At 39.0% G+C, this 12,335-nt stretch overlaps 1 protein-coding gene across 4 annotated transcripts in view; it reads right to left on the reverse strand.

Annotated features, from left to right (window-relative positions):
- Positions 1–215: 215 nt before the first annotated feature.
- The window catches only part of PIK3R1 (phosphoinositide-3-kinase regulatory subunit 1), an 89,692-nt gene continuing 77,572 nt past the window's right edge, over positions 216–12,335 (reverse strand). For 2 of the 4 annotated variants that reach the window (XM_037026114.2, XM_017649514.3), the window contains 9 exons: positions 9,083–9,185; positions 8,236–8,334; positions 7,947–8,127; positions 7,615–7,740; positions 6,728–6,870; positions 6,312–6,488; positions 6,145–6,213; positions 5,324–5,494; positions 216–4,370 (listed from right to left, as the gene is read on the reverse strand). In XM_037026114.2, coding sequence (XP_036882009.1) covers positions 4,181–4,370; positions 5,324–5,494; positions 6,145–6,213; positions 6,312–6,488; positions 6,728–6,870; positions 7,615–7,740; positions 7,947–8,127; positions 8,236–8,334; positions 9,083–9,185 — 1,259 coding nt within the window. In that variant the 3' untranslated portion in view covers positions 216–4,180. Of the gene's footprint in view, positions 4,371–5,323; positions 5,495–6,144; positions 6,214–6,311; positions 6,489–6,727; positions 6,871–7,614; positions 7,741–7,946; positions 8,128–8,235; positions 8,335–9,082; positions 9,186–10,560; positions 10,851–10,891; positions 11,095–12,335 lie in introns of those variants that run through there. The other 2 variants (XM_037026115.2, XM_017649513.3) reach the window with 2 other exon arrangements.

Here is a 12,335-nt window from a genome sequence, read left to right on the forward strand (position 1 = left end):
TGCAGTGAAATTATGTAAAGAATGTTGGGCTGTCAGTCATGAGACCACTCTCAGTGTCTTTCTCAGTTTACAAAAATGAGATGATGTGACAACAGAATGAAAGAGGGTGGGTGGGTGGGAGGCTATAGCAACAGCAGTGACCTTTATTAACCAAAAGAGTAAGAGAGCCATTTAGAAATACTTCTTAGGTGATAACTGAAATTTCAAACCATAACTTAACTTTCAAAACAACCTTTATTCTGTTTGAAGACCTAATACAATGCATTAAAGCAACTTAAAACAACAAGACATAGCTCCATTGAATCTATAGCTTGAACAAATGTCAAGGAGGCACATCCCCCCACCCCCCACCCTGATTGCCTTGTAAAGGCAAAATTACAATTGACCATGACATCCTCCCTCTCGTCAAAAGACCAACTTTATTTTAACAATGTCATATAAACAGATTTGTAAAAACATTGAACAGATTGTAGCTTTAAAAAATACACACATATAAATGGTTTTTTTGTTTTGCACCCCACCCCCAACTTTTTTTTAAATAGCAGCATCCTGGGCAGCTAATGCTATCTCATGGTGACAAGTTTAATGTTAAGTTGGATAGTGTTTTCAGTGAGCCCAATTCTGTTCCCTCCTTACTCATAATACTAGTATTTTATATAACTAGATTTTGAAGAAATTAGAATTTGGCATTTTGGAACTTTGTCCCATGTGAGGCATTGTGCTTTAAACTGCCCCTTTCTCAAAATGACCCTGCACTCAAGTTTCAGGGTCTGCTTTCCAACTACTTGAATACCATGCATAGCAAAAGCAGTTGTTAAAACCAGCAGAATTTTTCTCCCAGTAAGGAATATCAGTAGGACTTCCCAAACACATTACTAGTTTATAACCAGCTATATATGACAAAGCAATGGGTTCCCCACAGTGACAGCTCACATAAACACATTTTGACTCGGCACACTGAAAACGCGGATTTCCAAGTTAAGCGAGTCATCCAGACCAGCTCCTCAAAAGTACTTTTAAAAACAAAAAAAGCCAAAGAATTATGAACTTCTCACTTCACTTGCAAGCAATTTTCACCTTTATAAGACAAAACAAAGCAACTTCAAAGAAACACAACCCGTACACATATACGAGAATAGTACTAGACATATGCTTGTTATGTACTTGAACTCAAGGACTGTGGATTTGTTTTTGCTGAAAAGGTGTACTGGAAACACAGTCCATGCACATATACATATATACATATATCAAGGGCTGTGAAGTCAGATGTTGCCAACACGTGCTTTTTGCCTTTTCACCTGGTTATGACTTTTTCTCTCGTGTGTGGTATCAGCTCCCACTTATACAGCCCTATCACAGTCTCTCTGCAGCACGCTTTGCTTCTGGTTTTTATCTTTAGGATGCTACACTGGGTGGGGAATATCAATGCATGGACAAAAGCATGTATTTAGGAATGCCTCTGCTGTATCCATTCATACTTGTGAGTCACTCAGACAATGATGTTAGATGACTGAACCCATGGAGCTCTGCTGGTCAAACATCTAGGACAAATGTGGGCATGCTACAAACAAAAAGGCATTCAGCAGAGGCGTGACATCAGAGGTATCTTGGAACTTACTGTGATATGGAAAGATGAATCCTGCCTTTCCTGTTTAAAAAAAAAATCAATTGCATTTATGCTTCTAAGATGCAAAAATAAGGCAAGTGCCTAAATATGTCATTTTGTGAAGAGTGGAGCAAAAATGTTTAATTAGCTTTCAATGAAACATTCTATCTCAGATTGTATAGTTTAGTAATTAAATACTTAATAGCATACACAGATGTGCTACCAAAAAAAAAAAAATCCCAAACCAACCCTAGTTTATATAAACTATTTAATAACTAATTGTTATACTTAGTGGTGTTGAAAGATAGTTCCAAAGCAGATGTTCGCAGACAAAAACCATGGAAATCATCAATTGTTTGGAGATGAGAGGGAGATGGTCAGATCAGTACAGTCAAATCTGAGGGCTGACAGTCTGGCTATAAGACTATTGCTCTAGATATGAGTAACTTCATGTAAAGAGGGAAAAAAATACATTCTCTAGTTAAGTCAGCTGCTAAGCTGATTCTTGCAAAAGAAATTTAAAAGGAGTAATATTAAAAAACATTTAAAAAAACCCTTACCCTAGAATTCTAAGGGAAGAGAAATGAAATCTAATGTTGAGAAGGAAAACTGAAATTGTAAGATTCCATTTTAATCTCCTAGGGTAATGACCATGATTATAATGATTCTTTATTCCTTCCAACACACACACACTTTCTACATGGAAATCAGGGAGTAAGACCTCACTCTTGCCCTAAATTGGAAAGAATGCTCTAAAACCCCTTTTCCCCACAGTGAAGTGTACACATACAATTATTTGGATGAACAGAAGGGTGGCTGTTATGATTCCTGCAATGGCCATGAGTTTAACGAGCTCTACACAGCCCAGAGCAGTAACAGTTATGATCATGTCTCTGTGCTTTATGATCTAAATTAAACGGAAAGCTAGGAAAATAACAAATATCCAGATAAAAATATTCAACTCACATTTTTTCTAAAATGAATATTGGTTTTAATGGGTAGTCTAACGTTAAAATGAGACACATTTTCTAAATGTAGCAATTATACCTTCAAATCAGTGTTCCAAACGAAGGGGAACACTGTTCCGTGAGCCTAACTTCCTTCCTAAGAACTGAAATATCTGACCAGCTGCACTGTGTTAGAGTTCCAGTAGGTTTGTAATTATTAATATATAATAACTAGCAAAGTGGGAAAAGCCTGAAGTATAAGCAACTTAACTTTGCAGTTACTCACGTCTCTGTAATTATGAGAAAGTGCATACAATCTTGCTGCCCCTCCCTCTACCCCACCTGTACAGCCCTTTGCCACGTCCCCCCTCCCTAGATTCAAGAAGTTCACAATTCTTTATGAAACAAACATTTCCAGGTACCGTATTTTGAGTCTTGAAACAACATTGTTGAACTCAGCAATACTTTGTCATATTCATATATCTTTCTTTTTTTTATTGAATAAAGCAGCTTTGAAGCTTATCAGGCACTGCCCAACAAAACATTTAGTCCAAAAAATCTGTTATGAACTTTTTAACCTTGGGCCAACAGCCAAGTACTCTGTACAAGGAAAACTGTAAAATATTTCATAGTTTTAATTCTGAAGCCATTTTTTTTTAAACTGGCATCCTGTACATTTCTTAAAAAAAAAAATAACAAAATGAATATTAACAAAAAAAAATCAGGGACAATATTTTTAAGCAACAAAAACTGGAGCAGGGGAAGCTTATTCTGAAATGATATTTAAAACTGAGAGAACAACTTTATGAAAATTAAGAATTGCATAGAGCTGTGAATTTAGCCTTTAGCAAAACAGAAGCTATTTGGTATTGATACAAATCCATCTATTTGATAGTTAGTCATCCAATATTATGTACATATTTTATATACTGAATGTCATTTTCAGTCCTGTTTTCCAAGCTCCATTTTTCTGTTAGTGGGGCTGGTTGTTTTTTTTTCCTCTAAAAGTTTGAACCGAACACTTTCTGACACCCTGGTACAACAGACTTTCCTCCGAACGTACGTGAGCCGACGTTCTCCTGTGAGTGCCCCTTGTGAGCGGAAGGGCCTTTCTGCTACATATCGTTCATTTGTTAGAAAAGGAAATAATCCACAGTGCGATGTGTCTGAGTCCACTGTGCACAGCAACACCCAGGCCGGCCCGAGTGATCCCGGGCCAGGGCTCTTCGGCCCGTCCACCCTCCAGTCTACCAAGTCCCAACTTTGAGCTGGTAAAGCTTCAGAAAGCATTAACAAGCACCATGGTTAAAGGCCTCTTTGTCCCTGTGCACAGAGATTTTTGCATTTCTTTTTCTCTTTGTGTTGTGTGGTGGTGTGGCTTTAAATTAAACCAGAAAAAAAAAGAGAGAGAAAGGATAAGCACTCCGGATAAGAAATGTGTGGTCATCGCACAGTGCGAGGCTGCATGTCTCCTCTACTACTTTTTTTCGAAAGCTGGAGTCCCATCTGAAGTCAGAGGGCTTTGCTTCGGCAGCTCAATTCACAGGTCAGGCTGGAGAGGAGCCCTGCGCTTCTCAGAGGCCTCAGGGTGGCTGAACTTGAGGAGAAGGATTAGACGGCAAGTGCCTCATCGCCTCTGCTGCGCATATACCGGGTAGGCTAGTGTGACATTGAGAGAGTCGTTGTGCTGCACGAGGGAGGTGTGTTGGTAATGTAGCACCAGTTCTTTCAGGGAGCTGTACAAGTTGTAGGGCTCAGCAAAGCCGTAGCCAGTTGCCGTCTTGTTTATGACACAATGCTTTACTTCCCCGTCCACCCTAGAGAGGAGAGAGAACAAATGTTTGTCAAGCTTGTCCAGGACAATTTGTGACTCTGCAAAGTGTTTTTAATGAAATCATCATCATGAGAAAGTACACTATGCAGGCCTGTCTGCACGTGGGGGAACAGGCCTGGGTTAACTGTGGCCATGGGTCTGTCATTTACCGGCTGGGGAGGTAGCCCAGCAGCACGGGGTGTTTTTAAAATGGTTTAAAAGGAATATGATCGGAATGTATATGTTACTGGGAGGCTTTGAGAAGTGAAATAATGTCCAGGATGTGCTTGACAGAATGCCTGGAATGCACAGGCTTCCAACTGTCAGTAAGAGTCCTTCTTTCAAGCTAGCCTCAAAGTGTCCACACACCTCTCCATCTTTGCATTTACTCTGTATTCTTTTCTTCCCTGTCCTTACTCAAAGTTCTTTTCATTTTTTCTTGTAGGAATATTCCTCTGCTTAAATGGAGGTACATCACAGAGTATGTACCTTTTTAGAACCATTCATTCCTGGAGGATACTTACTTCTCTGAAATGATGTTAGTGATCCAGAATCACTTTTCAAAGTGCTTCCCCAAACTATTTATGCCATATGATGGCAATGTCTTCTCCTGTGTATACTCAGCTCCAGGATAGTGACTAGGGTGCCTTATCTGTGGTGGTGCTCTCCTATGAATTACCTCAGATTCTAACTCCATTGGCCATGGGAGGCACAAAAAAAAAAAAAGACTTAAAAGACCTTCATGATTAAGTAGTTGCTGAGTTGGGCCCCAAACCCCAGCCTTCCAACTGAACCCTACTGGACCCTATTAATGGATACTGCTGCTGAGATTGTAAAATATTTGCTATCTTTCCACTGCTATGTTACTTCGCTGTAAGAGTCTCTGAGATGAGAACTTTCTCAAACACCTGCCGCAGGGGTACCTGACAGGAGAAAGGGCCTGCTGGCACTACGTACACTACGGAGCAGGCGAAGCAGCCCTGTTTACTGCTCTCCCGGACCAGGAAGGTGCCGTCACGCTTCCCTCGGAGAAGGTTTTCAGCCTTGTTGCGGTTGCTGCTTCCAACGTTCCACGTCTTCTCGTCGTGGTGGGGCAAGTCTTCATCATCTTCCAGCAGCGAGTATTGGCTGTGGGGGCAGGGGACAAGGTTTCTTAATGCAGCACATGGGAGCCTCCAGCTCACCCCACTGCCCCCTTAGGAGGGTCCTCTTCACCCGAGTTCTGCCCATCTGACCAGGAAAGTTGGGCCCTGTTCACTGGTCAGACCCAGCCAGCTTCTCTGGCCTGCTTTTTCCTCTCAAGTCCAGCCTTCAATGTAACCTCCCTGGACAAAGAGCTGCTCTAAGTTAGGTGTGGGCAGAGAGGACGGTATTAAACAATCCTGTTTGTCCAGTTTAGATCAGGAAATTGATTGACTAGGAGGACTGCCAGTTTTCAAATAATTCAAACAAAACATATACTTAAGCTTTAAAAATGTAAGAAAGAAAATGGTCTTTTCCCCCTCCTGACTGTTCCAAAAATATGCTGGGATTTTTCAGATGTTCAGGGATGTTATTATGACCAGTGTCACTTTATAGCACTACAGGGAAAAAATAAATCTGTATCCTCCTTCGCTAAAATTTCCTTTTTTAAAATTCTGGATAATGAGACTGAGTTTATGTAAGATGTTCCAAACTCAGTAAAATTCCTCACTTGTTCTGCAAACAAAGCAACTCATGCATTTCCCTAAACTGAAAAACCTCTTGTGCTGCCTCCCAGCTGCAGTAACTATACTTACTCTTCAGTGTTCTCGTTGCCCAGCCACTCATTCAGCTTCTTCTGCCGAACACCTTTCTGAGTCAACCACCTGCAAAATGGTTTTAAAAAGAAAATGCCATTCATAACTTATCCTTACTTGTAGCAATTCCCACTTGTTCCCTGTGGGCTTCTGCCTGCAATGCTTACATCAAATACTGGTCTCTTGTCTTTCTCAGCTGAATGAGGTCGGGTTTAATGCTGTTCATGCGTTTGTCAATCTCCCGATACTCTGCTGCCTGCTTCTTCAAGTCTTCCTCCAATCTTCTTCTACTGTCAACGATTTCACTGATTCGAGACTTTAGCTTTTCATAATTATGCATAATCCTACAGGCAAGAGAAATGCATCTGTAATTACCTGGGTTCATCGTGAAGGTTTCCCAAAGTTTATGGCAAGTTTCACTATGGATTTCCAGCCTTTTTCCGCAGGTAAAGAGTTTTCTTTTGCTGTTGTTTCTTAATTATTCAAAGAACAGAACAACACAAGGTCACCTTTAAACCATTTTTGGAGGATTTTGGTTATCTCTAGCACAAGGAGGGTGGAAAAACACTCATGGCTCACCAACCTTTGAATTTCTTTCTCATTGCCTTCACGTTTAAACTTTTCTATGTATTCTTTGCTGTACCGCTCCTGGCTTTGGCACTGTTCTTCAAATATTTTTATGGTTTCATTAAATGCTTCAATAGCTGTTCTTTTCATTTGGATTTCCTGCAACACAATGTTAATAAGACAATGTCATAAATTTGACAAGACAGGTCACCTCTTATTGTAAGACACTACAACTGGGACATTTGGTTGACATGGCTACCTAGCAAGCTAGCAAGTAAGTACTATTAGCAAGGTAGAACTCTAATTCATAAAAACCCATTAAAATAGTATCACAGAAGTACACATTTCCTTTGGGAGTTTTCCCAGTCTATGAAAGATGATTGCTTGACAATTTCCTATAGTTTTCATCTTTTTAAAATGCCACTCCACTCTATCAGTAATTTATGGTATCAGGTTGTCCTCTGCTCCCTCTGGTGGTCCCAGATCCATGAGGGCCTAGAGAAGATTAAGTCACTGCAGTAAGTGTAGCCTCTACATTTTATGGCAGGGTAATACATTGGTTAAGTCTCCATTTCAGAGATTAGAGAAGTTTGTGGAACTTCCAGTTATTAGCTTCCAATCTAAAAAAAAAAAATCTTCAATCAGGAACTAAACTCACAGCAATGTCTTCATTTAACATGGGAACTTAGTTATTCTGATACTTATAGGCTTCATTTGACAGGGTTGCAGATACTATGAATAATTACTAGAATAATCAACAATAATTCATAAATGAATGACTTCTCCCCCAACTGAGTTTTCAAAAACTCAACCATTTCTATTTTCTTTGAAGCTGAACATAACATGTGCTTGGTTCTAACTAAGAGTTCTGAAATTTTAATCTGATTTTTGCAGAAAACTCACCTGGGAAGTACGGGTATAATCTTCATATAATCTATCATATTCCCGACTTTTTTCTTGAAATTGAGTATTATATTCATGTAATTTTTTTCCTACAGCTTCAATATTATCTTCTTTGACAACTTGATCCTGGGGAGATTAGAGATTGGAAGAAAAAGAAAAATTCAGTTGATAAGGCATTTAATCAACAGCAATTGTTGATTTTTCTGTCAGGTAATTTTTGTTAATTTTCTGATCACAAGTGTAAAGTTCTTCAAACTCCATTACACGCAATTCATTTGCTTCAGAATGTTATCTAAATATTACAACAACATGATTGTTTCAGTTTTGATTACCTGTTGGTATTTGGATACTGGATAAAGTAATTTCACATCCAGTTTGGGATTATACTGAGCTAGAGATTCATTCCGGTAGTGGTTTATTAGTTCAACCACAGAGTTGAAGGTTAATGGGTCAGAGAAGCCATATTTCCCATCTCGGTGAAATATTTTGATTAATTTGTTATTTCCTCCTTTCCTGTAATTACAATATAAAAATAGTGGCATTACAATTTTCCTTAAAGAAATGTTCTAATGTCATGAACCTGTATGCCCCAATGTTAGCTACATTATCTCACTCACTCACCTTAGTGTAAGAGTATAATCACCATGCATTTTAGTAGATGCGTCTCGTACCAAAAAGGTCCCATCAGCTGTATCTCGAAGTTTTTCATTCACTTCTTCCCTGAAGCGAAAAGAACACAAGACGATGCTTACTTCCAGGGTTTGAACATTGTTTGAATGGGCTTTATTTGTAGAGCAGTTGTAGGCTCACACCAAAATTAAACAAAGTGGAGCTCCTAAATACCCCTTGGCCCTATGGATTTACATTTATTAATTGCACTTTCAGAGCTTAATAATTATTCTTTTGTTTATACAGACATTTTATGACCTTCATGTCAATACAGACAGGTACATGAGAGTTTAAGAAAAAAAAAGCATACCCCTTTCCCTATTGGTGCGTCTGTGGCACAAATTCTATTTTTTAACTCATCACTCTGACAAATCAGCACAAGCAAGTCATGGTCCCAAAAAGGTTTCCACCCAAGTCCTTACTCCCCTTAACAACAACAAAAAAACAAAAACAAAAAACTAAATAAAATGACATTTTATTTTGTTATGTTTCAAGTAATAACATTAGTTCTTAGAGAGTTCTGCCTAATAGAGAGTGACTTAACACTCTGCCTGTAGGCAGTACCTCTTCACCCTGGTGCTTCCCTGACATCTCTGTCAATACGAAACTTCTCAGCTGTTTGTTTGATTTCTTGTGGCACCCAGCACCCAGTCTCATGTGCTGAGCGACTTCTCTGGTCGTCTTTGGAGGAGAACCAAGTATGCTTCATGCTTACATTGGCTGATTTCCTAAAAATGGAACTTAGCAAGCTGGTGCTTTTCTACTGCAAGTGAAAACTCTTGAGTTTTTGTAGCCTTACCTCGAGATATCTCCCCAGTACCATTCCGCATCTTGTAAGGACATACTGTTACTCACACCGTTGTTGGCTACGGTGGTGGGTTTTGGTGGCTTCGGGGGCAGTGCTGTAGAGATTAAGGAGAAAGAAAAAGTTGCTTGCAATCCCGACTACAGTTGAACATTTAAAATTAGACCTAAGTTTCTTCGGCTAAATAACATTTCCATTAGAAAAGATCAGAGTTAACTGTGAAACAGAGCAATAATTCACAATTTTGTGAAACATGGAAGATAGTTTTCTTAAGAAAAAAATCTTTCAGAGTATGGATCAAAAGAAAAAGGGAGACTGGCTTAGAGACTGAGTGATAAATGGAGCTGGCTATGTGAATGAATTTCCAAGTAAATCATTTTCTCCTTCTAGGTTTTGGTTATCTTAAAGTTTCATGCCTGGTCACATCCTTCTAATGTAAGAAATCAGAGACATACGAGCAGAGGGAGTCACATGACTTGGCTTTAATTTCCTCTTATTTAATTATAAAAGGCAAATTCAGTTTTCTGTCCTCCACAAATGCTGTGGAGGGAATGAAAAAGCTCATCCACAGCAATATGTTTTAAGAGGAGGAACTGGGTTTCTTTAGTCTTAGTATTTCAGGCACTGTTCTGCCAAAAGCCAATTTAAGACACTCCTCTGTGACCTAAATCTCTTTAGCATTCATGTTAATATTCTATTGGATAAACTGTGCTCTGTATGCTAAGACTGATTAAAAACCATATCCTTCTTCCTCAATGTCAAATCAGTATTCCTCTACCAAGTGGTGGCAAATAAAAGACTGCACAGTTTAACAGGGTGTAGGGCTAACAATGGAATAAAATAATTTAGAAAACAATTTTGCTAAGAACTCTAGGCTTATTTTAAGTTTCAAAGCACTGTTACTATTTTAATTAATGCAAATATTATTTCAGGAGTCTATCAAGAATATTTTCTAAAGATGAGGACCAGATAATGGACAGCCAAACTCCTTTTCTCACTGTAATATCTGAATATAACACTGAATTTAGAATAGTTTCAGGTCACTGAGAACTGAGATGCAATCACTGCTACATTTTACATGCTTTCTAAAGAACCAAGTGTTCTCACTGCAAAGTACCACACTGTTTTTATCCACTGTCAACAGAGAAAAGCAGCATGAGGATACATCATTTTAATTAAAGGAAAGACATACAATAATCCAAGTATCAAAGGACCTAGATTAAAAAAAGTCACCGGAATTCAATTCATATCCATTCAAGTAAGAATAAGCATTTACCACAAACAGCCTGATCAGCTTGCTTCCACAGGCAGTCATACAATTCAATTTTCAAGTTATGATCAAACTAATTTTTTAAAATTAGAACTTAATAATAAAAATAGTATTCTAAAGAGGATCTGTTATAGCAGTTGCCAACAAGTAAAAAAAAGCCAAAAAAATTAACTAGCTTTCTACAAGAATACTGCAGTATTACCTGGTGGATCCATTTCTATATAAAACATCAAGTCTGTGCCACAGTTTATATCTGTCTTAGCATATTCTAAATCCAGGTCTTCCATAGTCCACACAGTGTTGTACATTTGTGCGAGAGTTTCCTTGGCTGAGCTCAGTTACAAGAAAAGAGTCCGGCTTTCTTTGTAATGGTGTCTTGGAATTCATTTTAAAACCTATAAGGGGCTGCACTGTAACCTATTACATCACACACCCCAGCCAATCAAGTCAGAAAAATGTCACCAGACCACTCCTGCTTCATCATTTCTCTTCTGTACCAGCCCTAACACAGTCCCACCTCACTAAGAACCTACATTTAATAGAATTGCAACGTGTTACGTGTTCATCGTTTGAAAAAGGTGTTTGATTTGACTGTTCTCCTCCGCAGTGAGTTTTCTAATTCCTTCTTTATTACTCCTTGCAGCTTGGTATGTTCCGCCGTTGGCAGGGTGACAAAAGCTGATATGCTGCAGCACGGAGCTGTTTTTCCCCCTAGTGCATCTGGGCTTACAGATAGTCTGGTCATTTCTTGGCCTAAAAATCCTACAGAAGCATCAAAATGGTATATGTAAGGTATATCTTACAGTCCTTACCTACGTCCCATATACATTACAAGCAGAAAGGATCAAGAACTCTAGCTACTCAATTTCAGTCCTATGTAAGTCACTAAACACTCAGGACTTGAACACGGCCACAAATGCTCCACATTAGAAAGCGCAATTAAAAGACACTGTATAGGCAAAATCTCTTCCTCTACCAAACTTTGCCAAGTCAAAATAAGACTATGGAATGACAATGAAAATTCTTTACAGGATTGAAGATGTCTATTATTAGCAGAAATAAAAAACATAATTGTCACCATTAGTGAGACTTTTAGTGGTATTTCCTAACAAGACTGGCCACCATACACTGGTTGCATCTTCCAAAATAAAGAGGTCATATATGAGAATGTGGGCAAGAGGTAGTTATCTTTTGCAAAATATTTTTCACTGATGAACCCACTCTGTGTGAGTGCTCCTGGAGGGGCAGAGTGATGTAATCACTTTGTGGGGGGGGGGCTTTTCCCCCTCCATCTCCAAATGCCTCACTCTGGGAACCAAGATTATTCCTCCTTCATAGCATTTAATATAAAAAAAAAAATCAAGTCCCCTATAAAGCTAAGTATTAATTTTCATTCTTTAAAGCCATTCTACCTATAATCCTGTCACCTTTACTGGAGCCTAACATACCTGTCCATTGTGACCCAGTCCCTCTTCACATTTACAATATTATCAGAGAGAAGGAAAGGGGGAGAAAGCTACCCCCTCCCATGTACATGTGGCTTATTTAAAAAACTATAGTGGGCTTTGTGATATATATGCATATGTGTGCCACACATTTGTGTTATAACTGAACAAGGAAGCTCTTACAATTTATTCCCAGACTTTCTATCAAATTTGGAATCATAAAACATATAAAATTGCAGAGCAAAGGCAAGGCATTCTCTGAGCACTCTTCATTTGCGTCCCCTCTCTAGTTTTACAAGGAAGGCAGACTCCACCTCCACCCTCCGGATCTCTCTCACACTTTTCTATTATTTGCCTCAGGGTTTAAGTAAACCTACACCCAAATTCACATAAAAATGGTAAAAGGGGTGGGGGTGGGGTATGGACTTGGATAAGACGACTCCGAAAAAGATTCTTAGTATAAGAAAAATGTTGATCCTTCCCCAAAAGGAAGGGGGACAAGTCCTCCGAGCAACTGTACGCGGTCTCACAG

This window comes from Manis javanica, chromosome 1, assembly GCF_040802235.1.
Source record: "Manis javanica isolate MJ-LG chromosome 1, MJ_LKY, whole genome shotgun sequence".
NCBI classification, from domain to species: domain Eukaryota; kingdom Metazoa; phylum Chordata; class Mammalia; order Pholidota; family Manidae; genus Manis; species Manis javanica.